The sequence below is a fragment of the Paramormyrops kingsleyae genome, chromosome 8, assembly GCF_048594095.1.
Source record: "Paramormyrops kingsleyae isolate MSU_618 chromosome 8, PKINGS_0.4, whole genome shotgun sequence".
Taxonomy (NCBI): Eukaryota; Metazoa; Chordata; class Actinopteri; order Osteoglossiformes; family Mormyridae; genus Paramormyrops; species Paramormyrops kingsleyae.
Genome location: NC_132804.1, coordinates 4,459,277 through 4,485,961, shown reverse-complemented (window position 1 = coordinate 4,485,961; position 26,685 = coordinate 4,459,277). Strand labels below are relative to the sequence as shown.

General features: G+C 43.2%; 1 protein-coding gene across 2 annotated transcripts; it reads right to left on the bottom strand.

Moving 5' to 3' along the window:
- Positions 1–6,937: 6,937 nt before the first annotated feature.
- Positions 6,938–14,362, bottom strand: gpr157 (G protein-coupled receptor 157). Of its 2 annotated transcripts, XM_023829321.2 has the most exons (5): positions 12,450–14,362; positions 12,115–12,155; positions 9,886–10,099; positions 9,533–9,727; positions 6,938–8,652 (listed from the first exon to the last, which is right to left on the bottom strand). In XM_023829321.2, exons 1-5 carry the CDS (start codon positions 12,489–12,491, stop codon positions 8,431–8,433), a joined length of 714 nt encoding a protein of 237 aa, XP_023685089.1. In that variant the 5' UTR covers positions 12,492–14,362; the 3' UTR covers positions 6,938–8,430. The 2 variants fall into 2 exon arrangements, with proteins under 2 accessions (XP_023685089.1, XP_023685080.1); XM_023829312.2 differs by having other exon boundaries at positions 12,115–14,361.
- Between the last annotated feature and the right edge of the window lie 12,323 nt (positions 14,363–26,685).

Sequence of the window (26,685 nt, the reverse complement as noted above, 5' to 3'; positions counted from 1 at the left end):
CATTCCCATCTTGAAAAAACCCACTCTAAATCCCTCGGACACTTGCAACTACCGACCAGTATCTCTTCTTTCCTTCCTTTCAAAAATCCTCGAACGCACAGTCTACAACCAGCTCTCTCTTTACCTCTCTCAGAACAACCTCCAGGATCCTAATCAGTCTGGCTTCAAAGCAGCTCACTCCACAGAGACTGCCCTCTTAGCAGTAACTGAGAAGCTGCATGCTGCTAGGTCAGCTAAATTGTCATCTGTCCTCATCCTTCTTGACCTATCAGCAGCATTTGACACGGTTAACCACAAGACTCTCCTATCCATCCTTAGGAGTCTTGGCATTGGTGGTTTGGCTTGGCAATGGCTTGCATCCTACCTCGAAGGCCGATCATACAGAGTGACATGGAAAGGACTCACATCTACCCCACGTAGTCTCTTCACTGGCGTCCCTCAGGGCTCAGTTCTTGGCCCACTCCTGTTCTCCCTCTATACCAAATCTCTTGGTGAGGTCATATCCTCTCATGGCTTCTCATACCACTGCTATGCAGATGACACTCAACTCATCCTCTCCTTCCCTCCTTCAGACACTCATGTCTCCACTAAGATATCTGCATGTCTAGCTGATATCTCATCTTGGATGACCGCTCACCAACTGAAACTCAACCCTAGTAAAACGGAACTGCTGTACATCCCCGCTGACTCATCCCCCCTCCTGGACCTTGCGATCTCCCTCGACAACTCCCTGATCCGTCCTTCGGTTTCTGCTCGCAACCTTGGGGTTACCATGGACAATCGTCTATCCTTTTCCTCTCATATCGCCAACGTTTCCCGCTCTTGTCGGTTTCTCCTGTTTAATATCAGAAGGATACGTCCATTTCTTTCCACACAGGCTACCCAGATACTCGTTCAGTCCCTCGTCATCTCCCGCCTTGACTACTGCAACTCGCTCCTAGCGGGTTTACCACTGAGCGTCATTCGTCCCCTCCAACTGATTCAGAATGCAGCTGCTCGACTTGTTTTCAACCTTCCCAAGTTCTCCCACACCACTCCTTTGCTGCGCTCCCTACACTGGCTTCCTGTGGCTGCCCGCATCAGATTCAAAACACTGATGCTCGCATACAAAGCCAAAAATGATCTGGCTCCATCCTACCTAAAAGACCTCATCACACCCCGCACTGCACCACGATCTCTCCGATCCTCCAGCACTGCTCGACTGGTCCCACCACCCCTCAAGGCACAAGGAAGACACACCTCCCGGCTCTTCTCTGTTCTGGCACCAAGTTGGTGGAATGAACTCCCCCTAGATGTCCGAACAGCTGAGTCACTGAATGTCTTCAAAAGACGACTTAAAACACACCTTTTCCAGAAATGCCTGAATTAGCACTTATACTTGCATTACTTTAAAAAAAAAACCAAAAAAAAACACTTTTCCAACAGAGTATTAGATCGATGGTATTCATAGCCTTGGTTTTTATTGAGCTAGTATCGGGAAAAATTCATTGTGGAGTCTTAAAGCACTTATGTAAGTCGCTCTGGCTAAGGGCGTCTGCCAAATGATGTAAATGTAAATGTAAATACGCTCCTTACTCCCCTCCCATTAAGTTATATAACCCACAATAGTTATACTATATATACGTTTATATACTATGGAGTAGATTTGTTCTGATTACCTCATATGTATGCACACTGTTTAAAACCATATACCAAACAAACAATTTAACTCATTAAAAGTTATGCATTTATTTTAAATATGGACAACATGACAGAACCAGTAGCAACAGGCCTAATGGTTATGCTGAACTGATTAAAGCAAAATTATTGGAAAAAAAATGCCCTGGCTGAAACACACATTAGTGTATGTAATAATTTAAATATTGTTAATAGGCCGAAGTGGAACAAAGTCATATATATATATGGTGGTGCAGTGGTTAGCACTGTTGCCTCACCTCTAGGACCCGGGTTCAAGTCTCCGCCTGGGTTCCATGTGTGTGGAGTTTGCATGTTCTCCCTGTGTCGTCGTGCGGTTTCCTCTGGGTACTCCGGTTTCCCCCCACAGTCCAAAGACATGCTGAGGCTAAATTGCTTGCAGGTGTGAGTGTATGGTATGGTGTGTGTGTGTGTGTGAGTGTGCCCTGCGATGGGCTGGCCCCCCATCCAGCGTTGTTCCTTGTCTTGTGCCCATTGCTTCCAGGATAGGCTCTGGACCCCCCCACAAGTGAGTTGGAAGATGGATATATATATATAGTAATTGAATTACTTTTGAATGAAGTAACTGTAACTACTAATTTTCTGTGACTGACACGATACTGATGACCCATCACCATGACCTCTATAGTAATGAAGTCATCTGAGCGTCTTGTACTGTCTCATCTCAGATGTATCCCTGACTCTCTCTTGGACCCAATGCAGTCCACAGGTCTGCAGATGCTATCCTCATGGCCCTTCAGTTCATCCTCCAGCACCTGGATTCTCCTGGATCCTATGCCAGGATCTTGTTTGTGGATTTCAGCTCTGCATTCAGTATGATCATCCCAGCATGTAACATTCATTCATTCATCCCTCCAGGAGCCTGACGAGCACAGGAGAGATTGTGGCTGGCTCCTCCCAGACTGGACACGGACTGTTCCAAACACCACCCTCTGGCAAGAGACTGAGGGCCATCAAGACCAGAACCACATGCCACAAAAGCAGCTTCTTTCCTTCAGCAGTTAACTCATACACCAGCTCCCCCCCCACCTACTGACACAGTCCCTGTTGCTCCCCCAAGACTCTGCATACCCCTAAACAGATTTGTTGCCTGTCTGTCTCATATGTTCATATTTTGCACACCTCACATGTTACACTTCAGTTAACAGAGAATTGCATAGCTTTTTGTAGTATTTTTTTATTCTTATTGTGTCTTAGTACTTGTTGCTTTATTACTCATTTGCATTGATTTTTTTTATGGAGCACTATCATGTCAAAGTAAATTCCCTGTAGAGGTGATACACTGGGGCGGCATGGTGGCGCAGTGGTTCGCACCGTTGCAGTGATACACTGGGGCGGCATGGTGGCGCAGTGGTTCGCACCGTTGCAGTGATACACTGGGGCGGCATGGTGGCGCAGTGGTTCGCACCGTTGCAGTGATACACTGGGGCGGCATGGTGGCGCAGTGGTTTGCACCGTTACCTTACTCCTCTGGGACTAAGGTTCTCTGTGTGTGTGTGTGTGTGTGTGTGTGTGTGTGTGTGTGCGCCCTGTGCTGGGTTGGCACCCCATCCTGGGTCGTTCCCTGTCTTGCACCCTTAGGCTCCAGGCCCCCATGACCCTGAATAGGACAAGCAGTTACAGAAAATGGATGGATTAGTTGTGCTGTTGTTAAACCCGCTGTATGTACCCATGTTGTTAAACCCGCTGTATGTACCCATGTTGTTAAACCCGCTGTATGTACCCATGTTGTTGAACCCGCTGTATGTACCCATGTTGTTAAACCCGCTGTATGTACCCATGTTGTTAAACCCGCTGTATGTACCCATGTTGTTAAACCCGCTGTATGTACCCATGTAGTTAAACCCGCTGTATGTACCCATGTTGTTAAACCCGCTGTATGTACCCATGTTGTTAAACCCGCTGTATGTACCCATGTTGTTGAACCCGCTGTATGTACCCATGTTGTTGAACCCGCTGTATGTACCCATGTTGTTGAACCCGCTGTATGTACCCATGTTGTTGAACCCGCTGTATGTACTCATGTTGTTAAACCCGCTGTATGTACCCATGTTGTTATACCCACTGTATGTACCCAGGCCTGCTGCAGGAAAGCGCTGCCCCCTATAGGGACAAACTTTGACTTTTATACCAATAATCTGAAAACTAATCAGTAACAATTTGTTTTATTACTGATCAGAGACTAACCCCTGAGCAGTCCAAGTGATAATCAGGGGGCCCGGTCACAGCACACTATTATCAGTGCCTATAACCCCACCTCCCAGGAAGCTGTGTGTTGGGGGCGGGCCCTGTGCCTGTTGCTCTCACTCATTCGCTTTCTAATTGGATATCGATCCGGTGTGGAGATGTCCGTCAATACATGTGTCCACCCGGAGTACAACGGTCCCTGTAATCCTGACATCACCAGTCCGTCCTTCATTTGTTTTATTTAGTTTCATCTCTTTGATCTGTTTAGTGCGCAGCTGAGACACAATAATGACTAATGCAACTAAACATTAATTACAAAAAGGTCAGTGAAGTTCCGACAAATTTTTTTACCCTTTCAAGGTGATGACATCATAGCCTTAGGCTAACATATTTCCATACTGGATTTTTCATGTGGGTATTGATGGGTCTTGGTAACTTCTGAGATTTACCTATAAAGTGCTTTTATTCTCACAGACTTGGATAATTTTAATGTCAGATGCTGTAGTTCTATTCCATCATCTTATAAAGTCAGTGCTGTCATGTCTGCTGCAAGCGTGCGGCAATGACACCCCCCAGACCGGCAATGACACCCCCCAGACCGGCAATGACACCCCCCCAGACCGGCAATGACACCCCCCAGACCGGCAATGACACCCCCCCAGACCGGCAATGACACCCCCCAGACCGGCAATGACACCCCCCCAGACCGGCAATGACACCCCCCAGACCAGCAATGACACCCCCCTAGACCAACGACACCCCCCGAGACCGGCAATGACACCCCCCGAGACCGGCAATGACACCCCCCAGACCAGCAGAGCGCAGACGGATTGCAACAAACACAGATACGAGCAGTGTAGTGCAACGGGCAAACTTTTATGAACACTTTTAAAGTTTAAAGTTGTAAAGGCTTGGGTGGTATTAAGGTAATACATCATATCACAGTCTTTTGCCATCCTTGCAAAAAAATTAGTGACGACCTCCTCCTCCTCAGTGATTATTATCAAATTTCAAAATGCTGTGGTAGTAGTGTTTTGAAGTTACATATACCGCGGTAAGGTGCCTGGGCAGCATGAAAACAACAACTACTACTATTCTACTTCTACTGTTTGGTAATGGATCTCTGCTCTCTGAAAGTCAGTGCTGCCACCTACTGGAAATATCTAGTTAATTTCCTGACAGTGTTCGAAATAATCTGGGCCACGTGTGTACAGTCCTCTGGACGCCCTCCATAACAAAATCTGCGTCACTCACCCTGTGCGCAGACCGTAAGCGCACGTCCAAGAGTGAAGTATGAGTTGGCCTTTATAGTTGTGTTTTTTACTACTATATATGTAAAAAATAGAGTCCTGCATGTAACTTTTTTTTTTTTTTAAACCAGTGGGCTAGTGCTCAGTTTTTCTGTACTCACCCTTCATCAAACATACTCCGCCCTGCTTGTGATGTTTGCTTTAGGACAGCTTTCAACTAGAAAGATGCTAGACAACATAAAGTTGAGGCACATGCTAATGCAGCACAAGTTTGAAAGGCGCTACTCCTTTTACAGTAGTTCTAGACACGCCCACCCTATAAATCCTATATTATATTATAAATCCTAAATTATATATACTCTTATGTATGTTTATATTCTTATGTATAAGATTCAACATTCAACATAAATGAAAATCTTGAATTTTATACATACCAACGTTACAGGTGTTCTGCATGCCTTACTGTAATTTCCTATAGAAAAGCAAGAATAAATATAGACATGAATGAATGTAAATTTGATGTGATTATTTTTAAAAGGTTAAAGTTTTTCATGTTATGACCCAAACCACTGGCAGCTAGAAATGGGTTGTGCCCGAAATGCACTGCAAACTGATGATTTTCCATCGTAAAGTATGTGAGCCACAGCCGAGCCGAGCCCAAGCCGAGCCCAAGCCGTGCCCAAGCCGAGCCCAAGCCGAGCCCAAGCCGTGCCCAAGCCGTGCCCAAGCCGAGCCCAAGCCGAGCCCAAGCCGTGCCCAAGCCGAGCCCAAGCCGAGCCCAAGCCGAGCCCAAGCCGTGCCCAAGCCGAGCCCAAGCCGAGCCCAAGCCGTGCCCAAGCCGAGCCCAAGCCAAGCCGTACCGAGTCGTACCCGAGCCGTCACCACCATCTGACTGATCGAAATGCACGGACATACCGGTGCTCTGTGTCAATATGCATGGATTATCTGAAGGAAAAAGGGTACATTCTATATATTATTCATAATTAGTTATATCACACATCGCAATGCATTCATGCATTCCCAACAATTCCGAGCCTGAAACTTTTGATGCTAATATAACACAGAGAGACTTGCTCGCGGAAATTAGCACATAATAATCGTGACGTACACCGTGGGAACAGTTAATAAGTGTCCCTTCAGTATTATGTCAAACCGAAGCGAGCTGGAACCGCGCTGTAACTAGTCTCTCTTCGTGGTATGGCTCGGGTACGGCTCGGGTACGGCTCGGGTACGGCTCTGTTCCTGTATGTTAGTGGAAAAGCGCCATTAGTAAATGTGAGCCCACCGGCTAACCAGTAGACTCCCAAACCACAATGCACTTTCCCAGTCACACACTCACAGTCTGTAATTGCTTTTGACTACATTCATTGCCAGCCTTCATATGCTTTTGCATCTTGTGATTCACATTTTAGTGTGTTACACGTAAACTCATGCATGCATTGTCTTATGGGTGCCCTCCAGTAATGTACCTCAGTCTCCTAGTAACTGACGTGTTACCTGTCAGGTTAGATGTTTATTTATACTTTGTTTGCTGGAGCCTTTTCCAGGCAGCTCAGGGCACAAAGTTGGGGAAGATTCCATCCCAAACCATCCGGGACACAAACACAATTATTACACTGTGGGCACTTAGGAGACACCAAACAGCCAAACTGCATGTCTTTGGAGGAAACCAGGACACCAGGATAAATCCTGCATAAGACAGAAGGAGCAAACTCCACACACATAGTAGAAGTGTGTTTCAAACTAACCCCAAAAGTATGAGCCCACTATGTTACCTGAATTTTAATAAATAGAAAACACTGAAATTAGACCTAGGCTGCCTAATTTATTTTTTCACTAGCATCTTGAGATTATTAAGGCATGGTAGAAATGTTGGAGCTTATATCGAATGACATATTTCATACAACGGCAGCTCACAAAAATGATCAGGCCTGGCATTCAGAAACAACAGCTTACTTAATATGGTACAGGTTCCATCAATATGCACTAAACAATATGTTTAACGCATCAAAAATATTATTTCTGTGACATAAAAATAAACACTAAAAGAAGACCGACATCCTCCTGTCTCGACGTTACATCTTTGGTTTCAACTTAAGTAATATTTTCCTATTTATGCTATTCAAGTACTTCCTCATTTAGCCCTTATTTATAGAGGGAAAAATTCCTTGCATAAGAGTCTTAGTTTAACAGCATTTAGATAATAATCAGTAGGTCTGCACTAACCAGTTGATATAAAATGCTTCAAAAAAACAACACAAACAAGGACTGTTGTCTTCCTGGAGTATACTTCTGGAAGTGGTCTGGTTCCATTACAAATCATCAGTATTGCAGCATTCACAGAAAGAAAAATAAGCTATAAAAACAATATTATACCAAAAAAATACACACAAAACCTGGTACGCAGACCGCACAACAGTCACCCAAGTGGTCACATCCGTTTAGTCTTACTTCACATCATCGTTTCACTGGAAATGCACAACAGGGCCCAGATGAAACAACCTCCTGTATTGGTACTTAAAGTACGTTACGACTACAACTTTCTAGATAAAGTCCTCTAAACAATGTTGCTTGCAAGTTGCCTCACCATGTCTTGCATAAGAATGATAACATCCAGAAAGGAAGCACCAAACATCACATGTGTGAAACACTTTGAATTTCTGACGATGCTATTTTTTCTTTTTTTTTATCAGACATCTAATTTTTTTAGGTTTTATTCACCTTTGAATTTCTTTCCATTTTGCTTTTCATAAGCTATGCCCTGTTAAGTTACTGTCACCTTGTAAAATACAGTCTTCAATCAAGTTATGCCTGATCGAGTCACATCCAGTCGTACTTACATCCGATGTCCACAGTAAATAATATACGCAGACCGAGAAACACCTGAAGGTTTATGCAGTAGGACATTAATGGGTCTATCGCTTATTCGCATATTAAGTATCGCTTTCCACATCACCCAAAATATGTCTATATAAATAGATAAGTATGTGAGAGAATATAGCCAATTTGTTCAATGTTTTTTTGAGTAATAACCTACAGGGAGCAAAATTAAAATCAGTCAGATCTCAGGTGATACCTAAGTCTGAAAGAAAGCTACCAGAAAACTTGAGCCTGCAGACATTACATTTTAGGAACAGAAGACGATTTCTGAGTATTTCTATAGATGTTCTCCTTAAAACATTAAGACAGTATTATGCTGAAGAGTCCAGAGAACACAGCAAGTACATGTCTGCTATGAAATGGCTGATCCTCTTTTTCGTTTAGAAAAATGCTTTTGTAACTTGTCCCATGTTCAGAATTAACTGTTGACCGACGGACCACTGATGTCCTGCGCTCTGCTGCCCCTGGCTGAGGGAGCACAGGCACTGGGCCTCTCACAGTAGTCACTGGCCGGGCTCTCGGGTGCTGTGTACCAGCAGCAGCAGCTGCAGAGCAGAGCGGCCAGCCGGGAACGCAGCAGCTGGGTGAAGAGCACGAAAAGGGTGCAGTTTGCAGCTCCTTGGAGAGTGTTTCCGATGCCCTAAGCACAACACAGAGATAGTGTCAAGCCAGATCGTCATTACACATACAACGGAGCTGGACATCACAGAGCAAGTACATTTATGTGACTATATATGTGACCCTTTCAGCTTAATGATGAGCCTGATGCAGGTAAATGTAATATAAGATAACTACAAAGCTATTAAACACATCATCTATTCCATATGACAGATGCTCACATACATTCAGTAGCACTTTGGACACTAGAATGTCCTGGAAAGCCTTACACACAAACACAACAGTATCTATATTTCTTTTCTTTATTCTCAGCACAATAGTCTCCTACCAAATGTAATCTGGGGAGCTGGGGGGGGGGGGCGGGGTTAGAAGTTGACAAGTAGTTGACTGGGGCGTTTGGACATGGTAAAAGTTGTCAACCTGGTGGGGGGGGGGGCACAATTAATTTTGTGTCTATAACATACGCTCCCTATGGGCTATTAGTGACTCGTAGTTGACTGTATTAATGCAGCTTCTGTGTGCCAATAAAGTTACCTAATGACCTGACGGGGCAGAGTGGGGCATGCTAATTGATGTGGCTGAGAGAAGGCTTGGTGTTCTGATTGCTGCGATCAACTAGGAATGTCTGAAAGATTGATCTGTCGATCGCGATCGACTGGCTGGCCACCGGCGTCTTAGACCCTTTGATGTCTTATGCTTTGTGATCTAAATGAAAAGCGCTACTTGCGTTTTCAGCATTAAATACACATTTGCTAGACTACAAAGGAATTACATGCTTTTAAGTAAGAATACTGTGGAGATGTCTTGATATTTGGCATGTTCACAATTTAACGCAGCGAAAGAGGGAAAAGCAGAGAGGAGGCGATGTTATGGTCTTCGTATGTGCAGAAGGTAGAACTCACATGCAAGGTGACCAGCATGGGATGCTGTCTAGCAGGGGAACCCAAAAGCAGCAGGAGAAAACGGATGGTGCTCCATATCCGCAGGGCTATAAAGATTATGGGGATGAGGGTCATCTTTCGGTCAGCCATGGAAGTGTGCGCATCAGACGACCGTACGCTGGCCAGGATGGGGCGGTACTCTGACAGGGCAGAGTGCTGCAAGGAGAACCAGACTTTACAACCCTCTTCAAGGCTTTCAAGACAATTGCTTCAGGAAATAAGGGCTTTTCTAGAATATGCAACGATACAATACATCACATCACAAATGTATTCCAACCCCTGCCGCCCAGAGATCTGAAGAACTGAAAACTCACCGCTCTGTGGATGTGCTTCTTTATGAGGACGTACATGACAGGAAGGATGAGGTAGGCCAGGAGCTCCCAGATCTTCCCAGTCAGCATCATCCACAGGACATGGTCTGAGGCTTTAAGGCTGATCCAGCACCAGCCCACAGACACCTCCGAGGCGTCATAGCCAATCTTGTGCAGGCAGACGGCCGCCGCTGTGATCCCGAAGGGCACGCCCCAGCTGCTCCGGTGAGAGAACACGGGAATGCCAGAAACAGCAGGGGTCACCGAAACAGCGGGGCTTCCATCGCAAGCATTTCCTCATTTTTTTCATCTCACACTTTCAGGGTTGCCAACTTTGGCCAAGTGAGACTTTCCATTCGAGACAAGTCTGCACACACATTTAGATGTATGTAAGAGTTTTATTACCTTGTGAATAGTCTGTAGGGTTGGCAGACAACCCCAACACGTTTGGTTTAGTTAATTTTAGATTTATAATGGAATAATATAGATTTGTTGTAAGATTTCTTGCGTGAGCCTGAGAGTCTGACAATATGAGCGTCATGCCAGATGCGTGAGAGTCGGCAGCCCTGAATTTTCTACGAAAGGAAGGATTAACACAAATCTAAAACTTATGAAACACTAGTTTGATATGGTTATTAAAACTCATTCACAAAAAGCCATATCAGTTTAAAGGTTAGCACTTAATATTGTTTCAGTGCCAACAGATGTGAGATGAACTTCACCCTAGTCAGCCTCCACCTCTATCAATTTAGGGTAGCTAACCTGCAAACCAATGTTTATTCTCAAGAATTAACTGAATATATTCAGATAATATGACAAAAGTACTGTGAACATATTTCCTATTTGATGCAAGATGATTTCAATAGTGAAAATCTAATTCTGTCAAACACTGAGCAAGAATGGGAAACATCCAGTCTGCACTTGTGGAAGGACACGTGCAGTGTCACGAGGTCCAAACATTTACACATATATAAGCGACCTATAAGCCAGTCACGGGCCTGAAACGTCACAGGGGAGGACATATCTCTGCACTTCTGATGTTACCTTCCATGTGCCTGCATTCACGCTCCATATTTTTTCCTGCCAAGTCGGCATTTTCAAGGTGAAAAAAATCAACATATGATGAAACAGCAACTAAAGCGCTACTGAGTTTGCGGGCACAGTGTGGGAAGGAGGCCACTGAAATCAGCTGATGATGATGAATTACTTCTCGCGGCAGAAAGCGGAAACAGCGCGCGGAGACCAGTTGCAGCATGTTTTTCAGGGGCATCCGAACGGACAGTCTGGATCCCCTGGGCTCCGTGCACAGCAATGTGAACGAAAGCGCCATCTAACACTGTTTCAGGATACAATTTAAAATAGCAAAGATCCGAAAAATAAAACAAAAGGAGGAAAGCAGACAACTGTTTCATCTCTGAGAATAAATGAACATCACAATCCGAAGAGGGCAGACGGCACATTTAGCGCACGCATTTTAACTCATAAACACCGAATTACTTGCACAAAAATCCTCCCTTTTGGTTCATCTAGTTTTCACGTTTCGCCTGTAAATAATTCGGAATAATTATAAATAATGTTCTTAATTACTGTTAGACCATTTCTTTTCGTCTATATATTAGCACAAAACAAAAACGTCCTTCATGGAAATACATTACGACGCTCATCTGAAGCTGCCTCCCCTTCAGCTTTGCACTCCAGCTAATACGCGTGTTAATATGTAGGCATGTACGTAATATTTAACCCCGGAGTAAGGCAGACACGAAAAAACATTAAAGCCTTTATTGATTTTTAATTCAAAGCTAATGATTTTCAGTCTCCCTCGACTTCTAATACAAATAATGTTTTTAAAAGAAGACTATTAACAAACAACTGAAACAGCTTCTAGTAAAATACTTTGCATAGACATTACCATTACTATTGCCGCGTTTATCAGACATTATAACCATCTCCATAAACATCAGCAGCATTTAAGCACACAGCTTTGAAGGCCCTTGAGAATACAGAAGTGGCTTCGTGGAAATCTAAACCAAAAAGAGAATGACAGACTGTCTGGTTTTCATTAATTATATAAAAAAACTTGATTATTATTTTGAACATTTTTAAACAGTTATTAAACGTTACAGTATACAGACGGCATCCAATTCCATCTCTTAAACATACATAAGTAATTCATTAATATGGACAGTAAAGCAGCACAGCAGAGAGTTTGCTGTAAGGTGTGTATCCTCTTACCTGATAATGTGGAACCATGACACCAGGCCGTCCGCTAACCTCTGGTTGGATTTAACAATGTAAATATAGAGATAAATTGCAACTGTAACTGTCCAAAAAAACGAGCTGGTGTTTGCAAACGTGGATATCGCCCCTTGTGCAACGCAGTCCCAAGACTCTGACTTAAAAACCCTCCATACTCCATATGAATAGGAAATCGCAGACAGCAAGTCTGCAACAGATAAATACATCAAAAGTTTCCTTGGCGTGGTTCTTAAATCAGTCCAAATTACGTAAGTAAATATAATCAGAACTGAGCCAAAAAATGACAGCGCACAAGAAAACAAAACAACAACCTGCTGATAAACGTAGACCTCCGTCTCATTCCTCCCGGCCATGATCACATAGTGTATTACAATTTATGTAACACATTCGCTTGTCCAGATAAATATAAATAACTTCATTTTGCACGATCTGCCATAATTTGAATCCTGTACATTAATATTTAGCATATGACTGCGCACTGCGCTCACACTTTCGTAAAGTCCTTTTCAGACTAAACTATCTGCGACGCAAAAACGAAGTTAGGCTGCGCAGAGCAGTTACATTATGAAATTATGAAGCTATAGAAGCTAAAGAGCTAGATTTAGAAAATTCCTCCTAAAAGTCCGATTTAATAACAGGTCCATGGTCCAAGTCCAACACGTGAAAACAAAACTAAACATTTTTTGGCTGCCGCTTGATTAAGAACCGACTAATACCCCCACCCTCAATAATTCCGGTATAGACTGTTCTTTTTTACCCGGAAGTCCGAAATTATTACAGGGAAGAAAGTTTTAGTCGTATTAAATATGTAAATGAGTTTAGGTGAAGGGAAAAGCCTACCCCTAAAAGTACAGGGAGCTGAGGCGGCGGAGGGGGCAGCTCGGTGCGCGTCCTCTAAGCGGCCATACCGCAAATGCTGTCTGCATGTCAGCCGGTGTAAAGCTTTATTTAGTAAAGGAGTCCTTATGTCGAGCGTCTGTCACTTTGCCGTGGCTTTAGGAGGCTGCTTTTGGAGTTTGTTATAATAAATATAGTCACTTAAAACGTTGAAGTTTTTTCTAAAACCAGTAACTTTAAATATCCAAGTGTAACGTACCGATTGGGATCAGTGCATGTATTCGTGCAGGGAGAACAAATGTTTGTTTTTGACCCAGGTTTAGACGTGCAAAATTGCTCAGGAGTTTAAATGTGCATTGTTAATGTTATATGACTTGTCACATCGTACTGGAATCGGAAAAAAAATCGTAGTAACTCAGTCGTGAAATACTGGTTTAATTGCAGGAATGAACTCCGTATCGAAAAGAAAACTTTAATTCACCAAAAACGCATTAAATGATTTGTTGTTTGTAGCTCCCTAAGCACGTATACACACAGACCTTCGGATCCACCAGCTACCTACGCTATGGTTTCTACTTAGCGAGTGACATATGGCCTTATGACTGCGACCGAATTTAACACCAAATAAACCTGAGCGATTATTAAAATGGAAACGTTTAAAAAAATGGGTTTTATTTAATTAACCGCATTGACTACAAATAGAATACAAATATTGCTGTGAATATGGAGGTAATACGTTCTGTGTGTGAGCAAACACCACTGATCACAGTGCGTTATTGCTCTTTTTGGCGATTTTAATAATGTTTTATTCAATTTTTACCAGTTTGTGAACTGCACTACAAGTGGAAACAGGACCCTGGACATGTGGGAGACATACTGCATAAGTCCACTACTCTGCCAACCCTGAGCAGTTCCAATCACACTATGGTACACAGACCAAGACCAAGAGTTTGTTTCAACCAACCAGTTGAGTATAAAGAGTCATAATCACAGAGTACTCGGTTGGTTGAACCAAAGTCTTGGTCTGGACTTTTACTCTCTGGACCTGAATTACTCACTGCTGATGGTACATTTTACTCCCACCTACAAACCAGTAATTCACTGGCTACCAGTCACCACCAGGAGCATAAGGTTCCTGTGGAGACTTTGCAGGATGACATAGTGGAGACAGACTGGAGCATAGTCTATGAGTCATGCAAGGAGGTCATCGAGGGACTCAGCCACTGTATCATAGACTACACACACAAAGGCAGTGCACTGCTTTTCCTGCAACAGAGAACCTGAAGGGCTTGCTAAACTAGAAGAAGAGGACTTTCAGGTACGGCGAGAAGGAGGCGATTAAGCAGGTGCAGGTGGGACTGAAGATTCAGCTCTATGAGGGAAAAACTGCTAGGGGGCAGAACAGCAGGATGGAAGCATGGAGAAGGATGAGGATCATCAGCAGCTGCAGGCCAGCTGGGAACGTGGGGGTGGAGGGGGGGGGGGGGGGGGCAGAGGCCGGGCTAATGAGCCTGTCCCTTAGCCAGAAATAAATTTCATGGACGTCCAGCAACCTTACAGTCCTACCAAAACCCCCCTCGGTGGGTTTGCTGACCTGGGGGGTCCCCCTTGCTAGATTTTTCCACCTGGGGGGAGAGGTGTAATATCACTACCTATCTCTCTACGTGGCTGTAATGAGCTGAATCTCTTCTATGTCAGACTTAGATGTAGGTCTCACTTGTCAGTCCTGCACCTCCCCCAGACCACTAGCCTCACGGCTGGTGTACACTTACTGCTGATGTGTCACAGTGCCACAGTGCGTGCGACCTTTGTGACGTCATTTTTGTCATGGAGGTTTGGCACAAAGACATTTGAGGCATTTGAGAGCCGGATGCGAGATGAAAAAATTGAAACAATGTGGATGGTCCAGTCCACGACACAAACATTCTCTGATCGTTCATTGGCCAGGGGCAGCCCCCCCCACAGAAAAAATAATCTCCATTATTTCAGAGGTCGTGTCTTTAGCTCTGGTGCTGCTAACTTTGTATATTTATAAAGTTTATATATCGGCCGGCGATATCGGTATGGTAAATGATATATCATGCATCTCTACATATTGTTTATTCCGTCTTCTTAAAGCCCTGCTTCTCTTTTTATGTAACGAGGCAAAAAGGAAAAAACTCAAATAATAACAAGTGACCAGAGGATGCACAGTGCATGCATGTGTACAGCTGCAGGTGCTCACAGCCACGGGAAATGTAGCAGGAAGTCAGAAAGGAGATCAGACCATATGTAAGTATGTAAACACCTTTTCTACCCTCTATAATAAGACTGAAAACAAACATGCTATTGGATTTGAAGAACGGCTGACTGAGGAAGCCCAGTAATTCCAGCATTTATATGATTCCTCAGGATGGGATTCGAAAAGACTTCCAGATGACTGCTAGCAAAAATAAAATAGAAATATATGTTTGTAATCACAACACTATATAAGTGTCTATTGTATTGTGCATTGCAAATCCATAATGCATGGTTAATTTGAGTAAAATACTTCTTTTTAGTAAAACATCCATACTATACCAAAAGCAGCTACACTCTACAGTGCTACTGAGGCCTGCATGGCATCGAAGAATAAGTTTGCAAGGCATATTGGTGCAAGAAGTGTGAACATCCAGGAACAGGAACGGTCCAGCATTATGCCGTGTGTGCTATGGCGTGTCCATATCCGCCGCATCATTCAAGCAACTCTGGACAAAACAAAATCAAACACGTCAGTGCAAACAATGTGTCGCATACTTATACCAACGCCGCCATGGTCATCCTATGTCATGCCACAAGCCCTAGAGGATGCTGAATGTTTTCAGTACAACCAGTGGCGGCTAACCGCTAATTAGCAGAGCTACTTTTTTCTTCATAGATTAGCAGTTGTCAAAGCTAACTAGCCAACATGCTGGCAACTGGTTAATTAGCCCTGCTGACCCACCCTGTGGGGTCACGTTTATGTCACCAATCATGGGCAGTGGGTGGGAACCAGCCCTCAGTGTTCCTCTCACTACCTCCACAACCTTCACACCTTCCTATGCTTCTCCATAAAAGACAGCGCTACTCCACATCCCGGTCTGTCTGTGTCCGCTAACCAGGTGAGGAAAGACTATGGGAGACTCTGCACAGGCAAAGCTGCTGGGCCGAATGGAATCAGCCCCAAGGTGAAGAAGACGTGCCAGTTAGCTCTGCGGGGACCTTCAGTACCCCTGAAGGTGGCCCAGCTCCGGAAGACATCCTCTGTAGTCCCCATTACAAAGAAATGGTGCTCGAGCTCCCTTGAGAGCTTCAGACCAGTCGCTCTTACAGTACCTCATATTTTATGAAGACCTCTGAGAGGCTGGTACTGAATCAGCCCTGCTAACACACCAGCTGGATCTCCTGCAGCTTGCCTGCACAAGGTGTGGACAATGCTCTGATCCACACACTTCACAGAGCCGACTCCCACCTGGACAAAGCCGGCCACAATCAGAATCATGTTCTTTGACTTCTCCAGGGTCATGTTCTGTGACTTATAACACCATCCCACCTCCCCGATTGGAGAACCAGCACCATAGACTGCCTGACCAACCAATGGCAGGTCGTGAGGCAACAGAACCATGTGTAGGAGATGGTGGGGAGCAACACTGGGGCACCGCTGGGAACTGACCCCATACCCTCAGACTTCCAGGACCACACCAGCTCTTGCCATCTACAGAAGTTCTTGGATGATTCCTCTATTGTCAGAAACATCAGTATTGGAGATGAGACAGAGGACTAGTGGAGGACTTTGTCTTGGGGTCCAGGGAGAACAACCTGCAGCTCAACATTAGCCAGACGAAGGGGCGGGTAGCGGAATTATAGCCCCACAGCCTCCTCTTGGGAAACCCCTTCATCACTGCTTTTGAGTTGGCGTGCTGGTAGTGTCAGGATCTGGGCCACATTTGGAGAGAACTGTTCAATTCCAGCTACTGAACAAGAAGCACACAAGTTTGTACAGGTACTAGGATTTCTGTAGTAGTGTCTTTTATTCTCTTTATTGTTTTTTATATAATTTTGTCTTGGCACTGCGTTCATACTCATGCCAGGATGTTGATTCTGACTGAACAAAATATCCCAAACGACTGTGGTTTTAAAATTAGTATTTGATATATTAAAACCTTTAAAGTTAAAACGTACTGTTCCACACCGTAATGAGCATCATTTCGCCTGCATTGAAATGACAGATGAATCTTACCTCAGTGCTCTCCACCCGGCTCTCAAGGTCAGGGTTTGAGACAGCAGTGGGTAAGATGGATGAGGCCTCATAGCGTGAAGAGTTTCTGTAGCAGTATACTTGCTGATTGCTTTGTTCTTTTTCCTCACAACAACCAGCTAAGACACTGCCGGAGAAGCTCTCACAGCAGCCAGATCCAACACACTCTCCTCTGTCCCTCGTGCCATGTTCTGCCACGGCCTTTCAGCTCGTAGATGCAGCAGCTCACTGACTTGCTACAGAACGGTGTAGCTCCTGGCCTGATGGCCAAGAGTACGGTCTTACGCTCTGCCTTCTGCCAGTGAAACAGATGATCGCTCTGCAAAAGTAAGATAAGTCTTGTAAAGGAAAGAAACGTCAGTCATGGCCAGCTACTAATGGCACTGGCTTTTCACAATTTCTGAATACCAATATAGGCATTTAAGGATTTTCATAAATTACAGTGTATTAGAAAAAGAATTACAACATGATGTCTACTAGGTGTCTTTGCAAAGGTCAATACTTTTTTAAATTAGAAAAATAAAATCTTTACAATTTTTTTCAAAGTTTGGAGAGTTTCTTGCACAGGGTAGCCCAAGAAATGTAACAATTTAATCAGAAGCCACCAATGGGGCACTTACTTATAGCTAATATACCAAGGTAGGTGGAGAACGTGAATCCCTTCAATCCCTTGGCCAAATCCTATATATTAGTACTCTTACAGTACATCTCTGCCAGTATACATGTTCATACTGTGATGATATAGGATGCTTTCAAAACTATATAGATATATGTCTCTCTAATAGAAACCGCCAAACTATGGCTATAAGAGAAGCACTCTGCAGTTGTATCTTACTATAACCTGTGATCCAAATACTCACACACCACAAGTACAGAAATAGACGTGCTATGACTCACACTCACACAGTCCCGTGCTTTCAGTTATTTTAAATAATTTATGAATACTGAAGGACATTGAGTGTGTCTATTAATTTCTGTTTGCATGCATGTTTTGTAAAGGAAACACTGAAGGGTGTTAGGATGAGAGGATGAAACTGTTTTACGTGGTATTCTGAACCTCGTCCTCAGTAACTGTCACGTCATGTGATAAGAGGCCTCAGATATGGGGAAGTCTCCATTGAGGCGTGCATAGATATGAGGAAGTCTCAAATGAAGCCACAATTTTCCAAGGCAGACGCACAAATAACAAGTGAAAGAGGGATACGGAGAACGGAAATATTGCTTTAAGCTTCCAAACGTAGAAAACCCTAAAAAAAAGCATTACCTTAAGACAATGTCAGACACCTAAACATTATTCGGAGGTTTTGAACGTCTCTGGGAAGCAGAATTGGGCGTGTTGACAGTGGGTATCCAGCAGGCTTTGCAGTTTGAATCCCACCCGTGTTCTGTGTGCAGAGTTTACATGGTGGCCGCTCTCCTGTACTCTGGTTTCCTCCTGCAGTACAAAACACGTGGATGGGTGCGTCTCTAAATCGTGTGAGCCCTGCAGTGGCCTGGTCCTCCGTCTGCATGCTGACCTGTGCTTCGACTGAGGCATCGCGGGAGCAGAGAGAAACATGGAAACTTGCTTGCCAGGGAAATCACGCTCTTTATTAATAGTCCTTAACCCCTGTATTGTTGTTGTTAATGTTAATGGTTGCATTTCCCTATTGTTGTGCGTGTGCTTGCCCCTGTCTTGTGTGTACTCGGCCCGATCTTCGCGTATATTTAGCGTGTGTAAATCTTCCACTGTGTGTGCATCTTGCAGTTCGGGGTCTTACAACCTTGTGTTTCCTGTCTGTGTATTTAGGTTCGGTGCTCGTTGGTTGCCTGTTGTGCTCCTTCTATTTACGATTGCACACGGGGCATGCTGGGACACGCGCCCCGCCAGTTCTACACTAGTATAAAAGAGGAATCTGCTCTAGGAATCTGTTTGTCGACCAAATTTTGTATGAGAGCCAACGCATTTTTTTTCATAAAATTTTTGGTCACGAACCAAATCGTTTGTGAACCGCAGGCACCACTGTATATGTAAAGAACGCTAGAAAATAAATCGTAATTCTTACCATACTCATATTATCTGATGTACAGCATAAAAAAATGTGTCTGGCTTCTGCAACAATTGTATCTTTTTATGTGTCTCAAAATCAATTGTGAAACTTGATTCTTCATAAACAGATCTATGGGACACAGATTTGAAGGAAAGGGACACCCTTGTTAAGTGACTCATTGACAAAGGGCACAAGGTACAAATATAACCCTAACTCTCCAACTTAGGCACTTGGTGAATTCCTAAGTTATCATTTCCTCTCTCACACACAGAACTAGAGCTTATTTTGTACAATTATTGAGCATCAAAGTGCCTGCTACATAAAGCACATGTAAATGTCACATGATACATCTTTATATTTCAGAGAGTACCTTAGCTTGTCATTCTATCACCATTTTCTTTCCAAACTCACTAAAGAACAAGCAGATCTCATGCTGCACATCTTATTTTTTAAGTGAAATTGTGAGTCTCAAAGTAATAGAAGGAAATTTAAACTGGTATTTTCCTTTTGTACGTAAGACAATACCTGTGGTCTGAGGTGGTTTTTTTGAAGTCAGGGTTAATTAATAAAAAATGTCCTATGATTAGGATAATGAAAAATTGCACTAAAGCAGAATGGGAACAAAATGACGGACAGAGGACTGACGGAGAGGAGGTGACCACCAAAAATATTTAAATATTTAATTGTGCTAGTTTTTTGCCATCCTATATGCTGAACACCAGAGCTTCCTTCCCGTTCTCTGGCAGACCAGACATCCCACAGTCCTAGAGGTGAGTTCCATGCTGACTTGAAATGCTCCTGCACACATTCAGGACAGAGAGGAAGCAACGTGAGACTCGTTTCCAGAATGTTCTGGTTCCAGGACAACTCTCAGGGCATAGGTAGAAATTCTGCACCACCTGAAAGAATGTCACTTTGGGCCCTCCTGCCCAATTTTACATATAATTCTACATATCACAGGGCCCCTTGCCAAGTGCTGCCCCCCCTGAATCTGCCAGGGTATCCATGCCCCTCCGACACCCCCGGCTGCCGAGACGACTCCCACTGCTCCATGACCCCTCCTGGTATGATTCCTATCCTAGGAGCATTGGAAAAAACTCCATCCCCCTTTGTTGAAAGGCACAGTACCTTCACAAAATTTCCCTACATCTGGAACAATTAATCCTTTCTTGTGTCTTACAATCAATAGTGAAACTTCACTGCTTGTAAACAGATCCATGGGATGCAGATTTGATTGAAAGGGTCACCACTGTGAAGTAACACAAGGGAACAAGGTTCAAATACAGAGTTAGCTCTCCAGCTTAGGCATTTGGTGAATCCCCCCCGTTATTGGTCCGCTTCTCAAACACAGAACTAGCTTATTTTGTACAATTATTGATTGAAAAAACCTCCAACTCAGAAGTGTGAAGCAGCAGTACTACCCACCAAGTCACCAAGTCACACACTAACAGGCATCTTAAAGAGGGTAATTCATCCAATTGCATATTTTTGGACTGCATGGGGGAACTGAGATGCCCATAGGTGACCTGCACAGACAAAGGAGAATATGTGAACTCCAAGCACAAAGATCTGGGGGGTGGCATTCCAGTGCAACCCACTAAGCCACTGTGCCATCCATCAAGAAACAGAAAATAAAGTATCACCTTACATTTCTACTGTTCAGTACTGCTGCATATTCTGTTTGGAGGAGCAAATAATCAAATCCCTCCCTCTCTGTCTGAGACTGATGGTAAAGGCAGCAGCATTTGCAGAAAAAGGTTGATTAGGGTGAAAAGACAAAATCCTTGCAGTGCAATACATCATGAATGGCAGGTGTGGTGTAGGAATGGGTTTTATTGTGAGTAATTCATTACTGTATGATGATAAGCTTAATATTTCAACAGTTTATTCATCAAATGATGATGAAAGTAGAAGCAGGTTTTATTTAAAATTGATCAGTATATTTATCCCAGGGTTTCTGAACAACTGGTTATGAAGCCCTGATTAAGCTTATCGGAGAACCTGACACATTACAGAATTCTGCAGGGTGAGAATGACGGATAAATGGAAGCTGTGCCAAAAATGTTACTGAAAACAAGGAAATAGTGGTTGAAGAAACGGATGTATAACATTTGAACAACTTCCGTTTACACAGGGAGCATGATATTTAATGTATCAAGGGTGGTGAAGTGGAAGGTCGACATTTTGTGTGAATCTTGTGCTACAAAAGTCTTCCTGGTTTGTATTTTGCAGTTTAACACCCTTGCATCACTGAAAGGTACTCCCCACAGTCAATTGTTTCATTTGCATACTACACTACAGTACACTATACCATACTATACCATACCATACATTATGCTACCGGGCCAGGTCAAAGCCCAGATCTGAATCTCAGAGAGCATCCGTGGCTTTCTTTGAAAGCTGCAGTCAACCAGTGACATCCAACCAATCAAAAGGACTCGGAGCAAGCCTGTCATGAAGATTGGGCAAAATCATTCCTGCACAGTGTAAAAAGCTGGAATCTACTTACACAAATATCCTCCTGAGACCCGACCTATTCATTTATGTCCATTGTAGTGGACATTGTATTTTTGCATTTATTTTTTCACTGATGTTGGGAAACGTATTTATTCTTGTTGTGCACTAAAGAGGACATGCTGTGAAATTAAAATAAGAATGAATTTGAAAAAATCTAAATTGTAAGACGTCTTATTTCCTCCAAAGACAAATAACCTACAATTGAAGGACACTTTTTTTTCTCAGGAGGATATATTTACAGACGTTATCACAGCAAAAGGTGGCTCTACCAAATACTAAGGTGTAGGAGTTGAACTTATGCAAGACATTCAGTTTTTGATTTTCTTCAAAATATTTTCTTTGCTGAGAAAGAATTGTTTTTTGACTTCAGTAACTCCTTAAACAGACTAAACTATTTTTTTTTGTTTGTTTTTGGCTTCTTTTTGGTTTTTAGGGCACTATTACATAAAATAAATAAAAGTTACTCCAGGTGGTGATGAACGTATCCATAGCACAGGAGGACTCAGCGGGGACTTTATTTGGTTTTGGGGCTTCAAGAAACTGCTGGAGAGACACAAATACAAAAGACGGTCCTTTCAGCTCTAGCAAAGGTGGGTGTGAGACGGCAAGACAAGATGGGCACTAAGTCTATAAAGGAATCACAGGACTGGGCTTGGGTTCTCCTTTGTAGCACCTAAACAAACGGACTGATTTATGTAATTAGCAACAAGCTTCAGGTGAATGCAGGGCCTCCCCTCTCTCACACTATCTCAGTGCCAAAAAATACATATTCCTTATGTATCGTTAGCCATCTGTGGCCGTGGGACTGTTCACCTATGTAACAGGAATAAGGCTTCCATCTCAGTCCTCAAGTTCTGCACTGAGATACGGAACAGAAACACTGACAAATAATTTCTTGCAATCTGTTTGTCCTTCGGTCAGTTTTTTAATGCCAAACATATCAAGTGTAGTCCTGGTTTTTGGAGTATTATACTAGAAATCAAGAACACTTATCAGTGCATAAATTAGAGCATATATGCACTTAGTAGTGCATAAAATTAATACAACCTTACTAATCTCTATACTAATTTTAATCATTCAATCAATCAATCAATCATTCTTTCATTTTGTTACAGTTGTTGTCTACATTATACACACCTCTATACTCTTTCACCCCGTATATACAGTAGATTTTTTTCTAACTGCAATGACCATATAACAGGAACGCAGGACCACAGATGTGCTGATCTCCTAAAGCAGTTCTTTCTTTACTCACATGAACATGTCCTATTTTTCCCTATCTAACTGCCTAATACGAGATATGTGGATCAGGAGTAATATCTTGAAGACACACTCTCACAATGACTTACACCATTACCCTTGCCTACACATAATTCACTTTGGAGAAGTTTGTTGTCTCTTTTTTGGCACACGGAGCACACATTTCCAGGCATTAATCAAGGCATTAATCTCCATTAGAATATTTTTTGCTTGAGGAGGACTTTTCTCCTGTCTTGTGCTTCAGCTTATGCTGCAATAGCTTACTCTGTACTGGTGACTGGTTGGGAACAGATCAGCTAGATCCCTGATCAATTGCAGCGTTTGCATGCCCTGATGTGAATAAGGGTTTTTTTCTTCTGAAACTGGAAATTCTGTAAAGGGGATCCCACCGCAAGCGGAACTAAAAAAGGAAGATCTGCATCTACAGGCAAATATACTCATTGTGAATGTAACATTTAATATATCATTATTTGAACCAGAGCAAAAAATAACATCGTAAATCAAGTGAACAAAACTTTAAGGTTTTATAGGATTGGCAAGGACTCATGGCTTGTGCATAATCAGCTAGCAAGCTTCTAGTACTATCTGCATTGTGCTACTTTGTAAGGTTCATTTCAGAGTGAGAGAGAGGAAAAAAGGGAATGAGTGAAAGGAAGCAATGATCTCTTACAGCAGCAAGTCTGAGAGCTGCTGCATTGATTACATCATCACAGAGCACTGGAGGACGCTAGAATGGAACATTCACAAAAGTACTGTATCAATTTCTGCCCTGCATATATGCATGCAGCAATATTGCCCTGGAGAGATGAGAACAAAATCTGCAAAGGATGTTAAGTAAGTGTTGCACTTCACTTAATATATGTGAAGGAGACACAGCCTGTCGTCTAAAGTGAAAGTCATTGCTTAAGCAGAAATGCTACAATTTAGCATGGCAGAAATGTATAAAAGGTATATTGAATTATGACGATGGCCCGCTTGCCTTCTATTCTGTCCCACACCTGTACACATTTTTCACAGTGCTGCTATGTCAAAATTTCTGGACTAAACGCTCTTAACTTTTACATCCTAACCAAATGCGAAGAAAATTCAATACACAGACATTTCATTTGACTGGTCTGTGCAAAGACTGAAGTCCACATATTGTATTATTTTCACATTTGGTCAGGGTGTAAGAATTCATAGAGTGTCTGAAAGATCACCAATCAGAAAATAAATAGAAAAATGAAACAGCAGTCAATTGTTGACACACTGGGAGAATTACAAGTGCTTCTGCTTTTCACAGAGATGGATCTTTCAGGGGGGGTCTGAAGATGCTCGTTCACCATGCCTCAGAGCTCCTGTCCCAAAAGCATCCCTACGGTCCATGCCAGAGTTTCCTGCAGCTCCATGAAACAAAATTCCAGTCAGTCTAAACTCATCATTAACATGTCTGCACCCCAGTACATGGAGTGTGAATTACGCTTGTGCTGTGGCTCGTTTGCCCTGCCTGGACCACTCAGCAAACTATAATGGTCACACCGATTCCCTTAACTACAACACCATGTTCAATGTACTTGCAACTTCAACTAGCAAGAAAGCGGATCAAAATGAGACACAGGAGCTTGAAAATTGTAGTACATGCTCAGAAAATAGATCAAGGAAAACATCTGGATCACCGCTTAAAGGGGTCATTTAAATTTATCTACTTTCTTTTTTTAAACATCTGAGCATACATTTCTCTGCTATGTGCATTCCAGCACAATGCTTCGTAATTCTTAAACTGTCCAAGTTACTAATGCAGTACAGCACATATATGGTTTATTAAAAAATTGTACATTTTGTGTTTGTGAAGCTAACATTCAGCCAAGGAAATATTTTATACAATGAAAGGTGCTATTTAAGAACACATCTTTAGAAAAGGTGAAGCATAAAACTAGTGATATCATAGCAAAATAAATAGCCCTAAGTATTTCAATTAAAGACAATCCCTGACAGAAGAAAAAGAGAATAGAAATGAAGGTGACTAAACAAAAAAATGAACTGATACTCACTGCTGCGTTAGGGAGATGAGGTGAAAGGCTTGGTGTATTTGCTAGGCTTGGTGGAGCTGACTGCAGCATTGACTGCCAAACAGAATGACATTGTTATCTCCCCTGGCCAACCCTCTCTCTCTCTGCCTCTCTCTCTCTCTCTCTGCCTCCTGCTCTCGCCAGATCCCTGTGGCAGCACAAACTGCACACCTCAGCAGTGCTCCTGGACTGCTGCAGCAGCTCCTGCATAAGCGCTGCGTGTGCAAGGACGCAGGGCTGTTAAAAGCGAACGCCACTGCACTCCCCTTAGGGTCAGTGCACATGCACTCCGCCTTCACTCACAGCACCACCGCTGGCCAGCACGGCATGACTCTGGATACACGACTCTGATTTCAATTAGATGTACTTGCAACTAATTAGCGACTGGATGCAACTACACAGGGCCGGTGAAACCTATAGGTGACACAGGCAGCCGCCTAGGGCGCCAGCTTCTGAGGGGGCACCAGCTTGCCAGCCAATTTCATTTAGCCTCGGGGACCACATTGGCTTGGACCGGTGCTGCATCTATGACACAAAACTAAATGAGTAATATGGAAGGGAGGGTGGGTAGGGGGATTATGGTGACGGCATAATAATCATTGGCTCAGTAGGATGCACTAGAACCAAAGTGATGGTATAATAATCATTGGCTCAGTAAGATGCACTAGAACCATAGCGATGGCATAATAATCATTGGCTCAGTAAGATGCACTAGAACCATAGCGATGGCATAATAATCATTGGCTCAGTAGGATGCACTAGAACCAAAGTGATGGTATAATAATCATTGGCTCAGTAAGATGCACTAGAACCATAGCGATGGCATAATAATCATTGGCTCAGTAAGATGCACTAGAACCATAGCGATGGCATAATAATCATTGGCTCAGTAAGATGCACTAGAACCATAGCGATGGCATAATAATCATTGGCTCAGTAGGATGCACTAGAACCAAAGTGATGGTATAATAATCATTGGCTCAGTAACATGCACTAGAACCATAGCGATGGCATAATAATCACTGGCTCAGTAAGATGCACAAGAACCATAGCGATGGCTTAATAATCATTGGCTCAGTAAGATGCACTAGAACCATAGTGATGGCATAATAATCATTGGCTCAGTAAGATGCACTAGAACCATAGAGATGGCATGATAATCACTGGCTCAGTAAGATGCACAAGAACCATAGCGATGGCTTAATAATCATTGGCTCAGTAAGATGCACTAGAACCATAGTGATGGCATAATAATCATTGGCTCAGCAGGATGCACTATGACCACATAAACACCAGGGTTGGGGGTTTAAATCCAACCCCAACTGTGTGTGTGTGGAGTTTGCATATTCTCCCCATGTTGTACGGGTTTTTTCCTGCAGGACATAGACATTTTTAAATTGCCCACAGCATGTGACTGTATGTGTTAGTGCCTGGGTATCAGGGGAGCTCCTCCATCTTGTACCGGAAACTCTCTGTGACTTTCAGTGCTACACAATCATTAAATCATTAGAAGTCTCCTTGATCATTCAGGGGACCACAGATAAGAATATTTTGTTCAAGTCAGTTTGCAGGTATCTGGGGAGTAATTATGGATGAATGT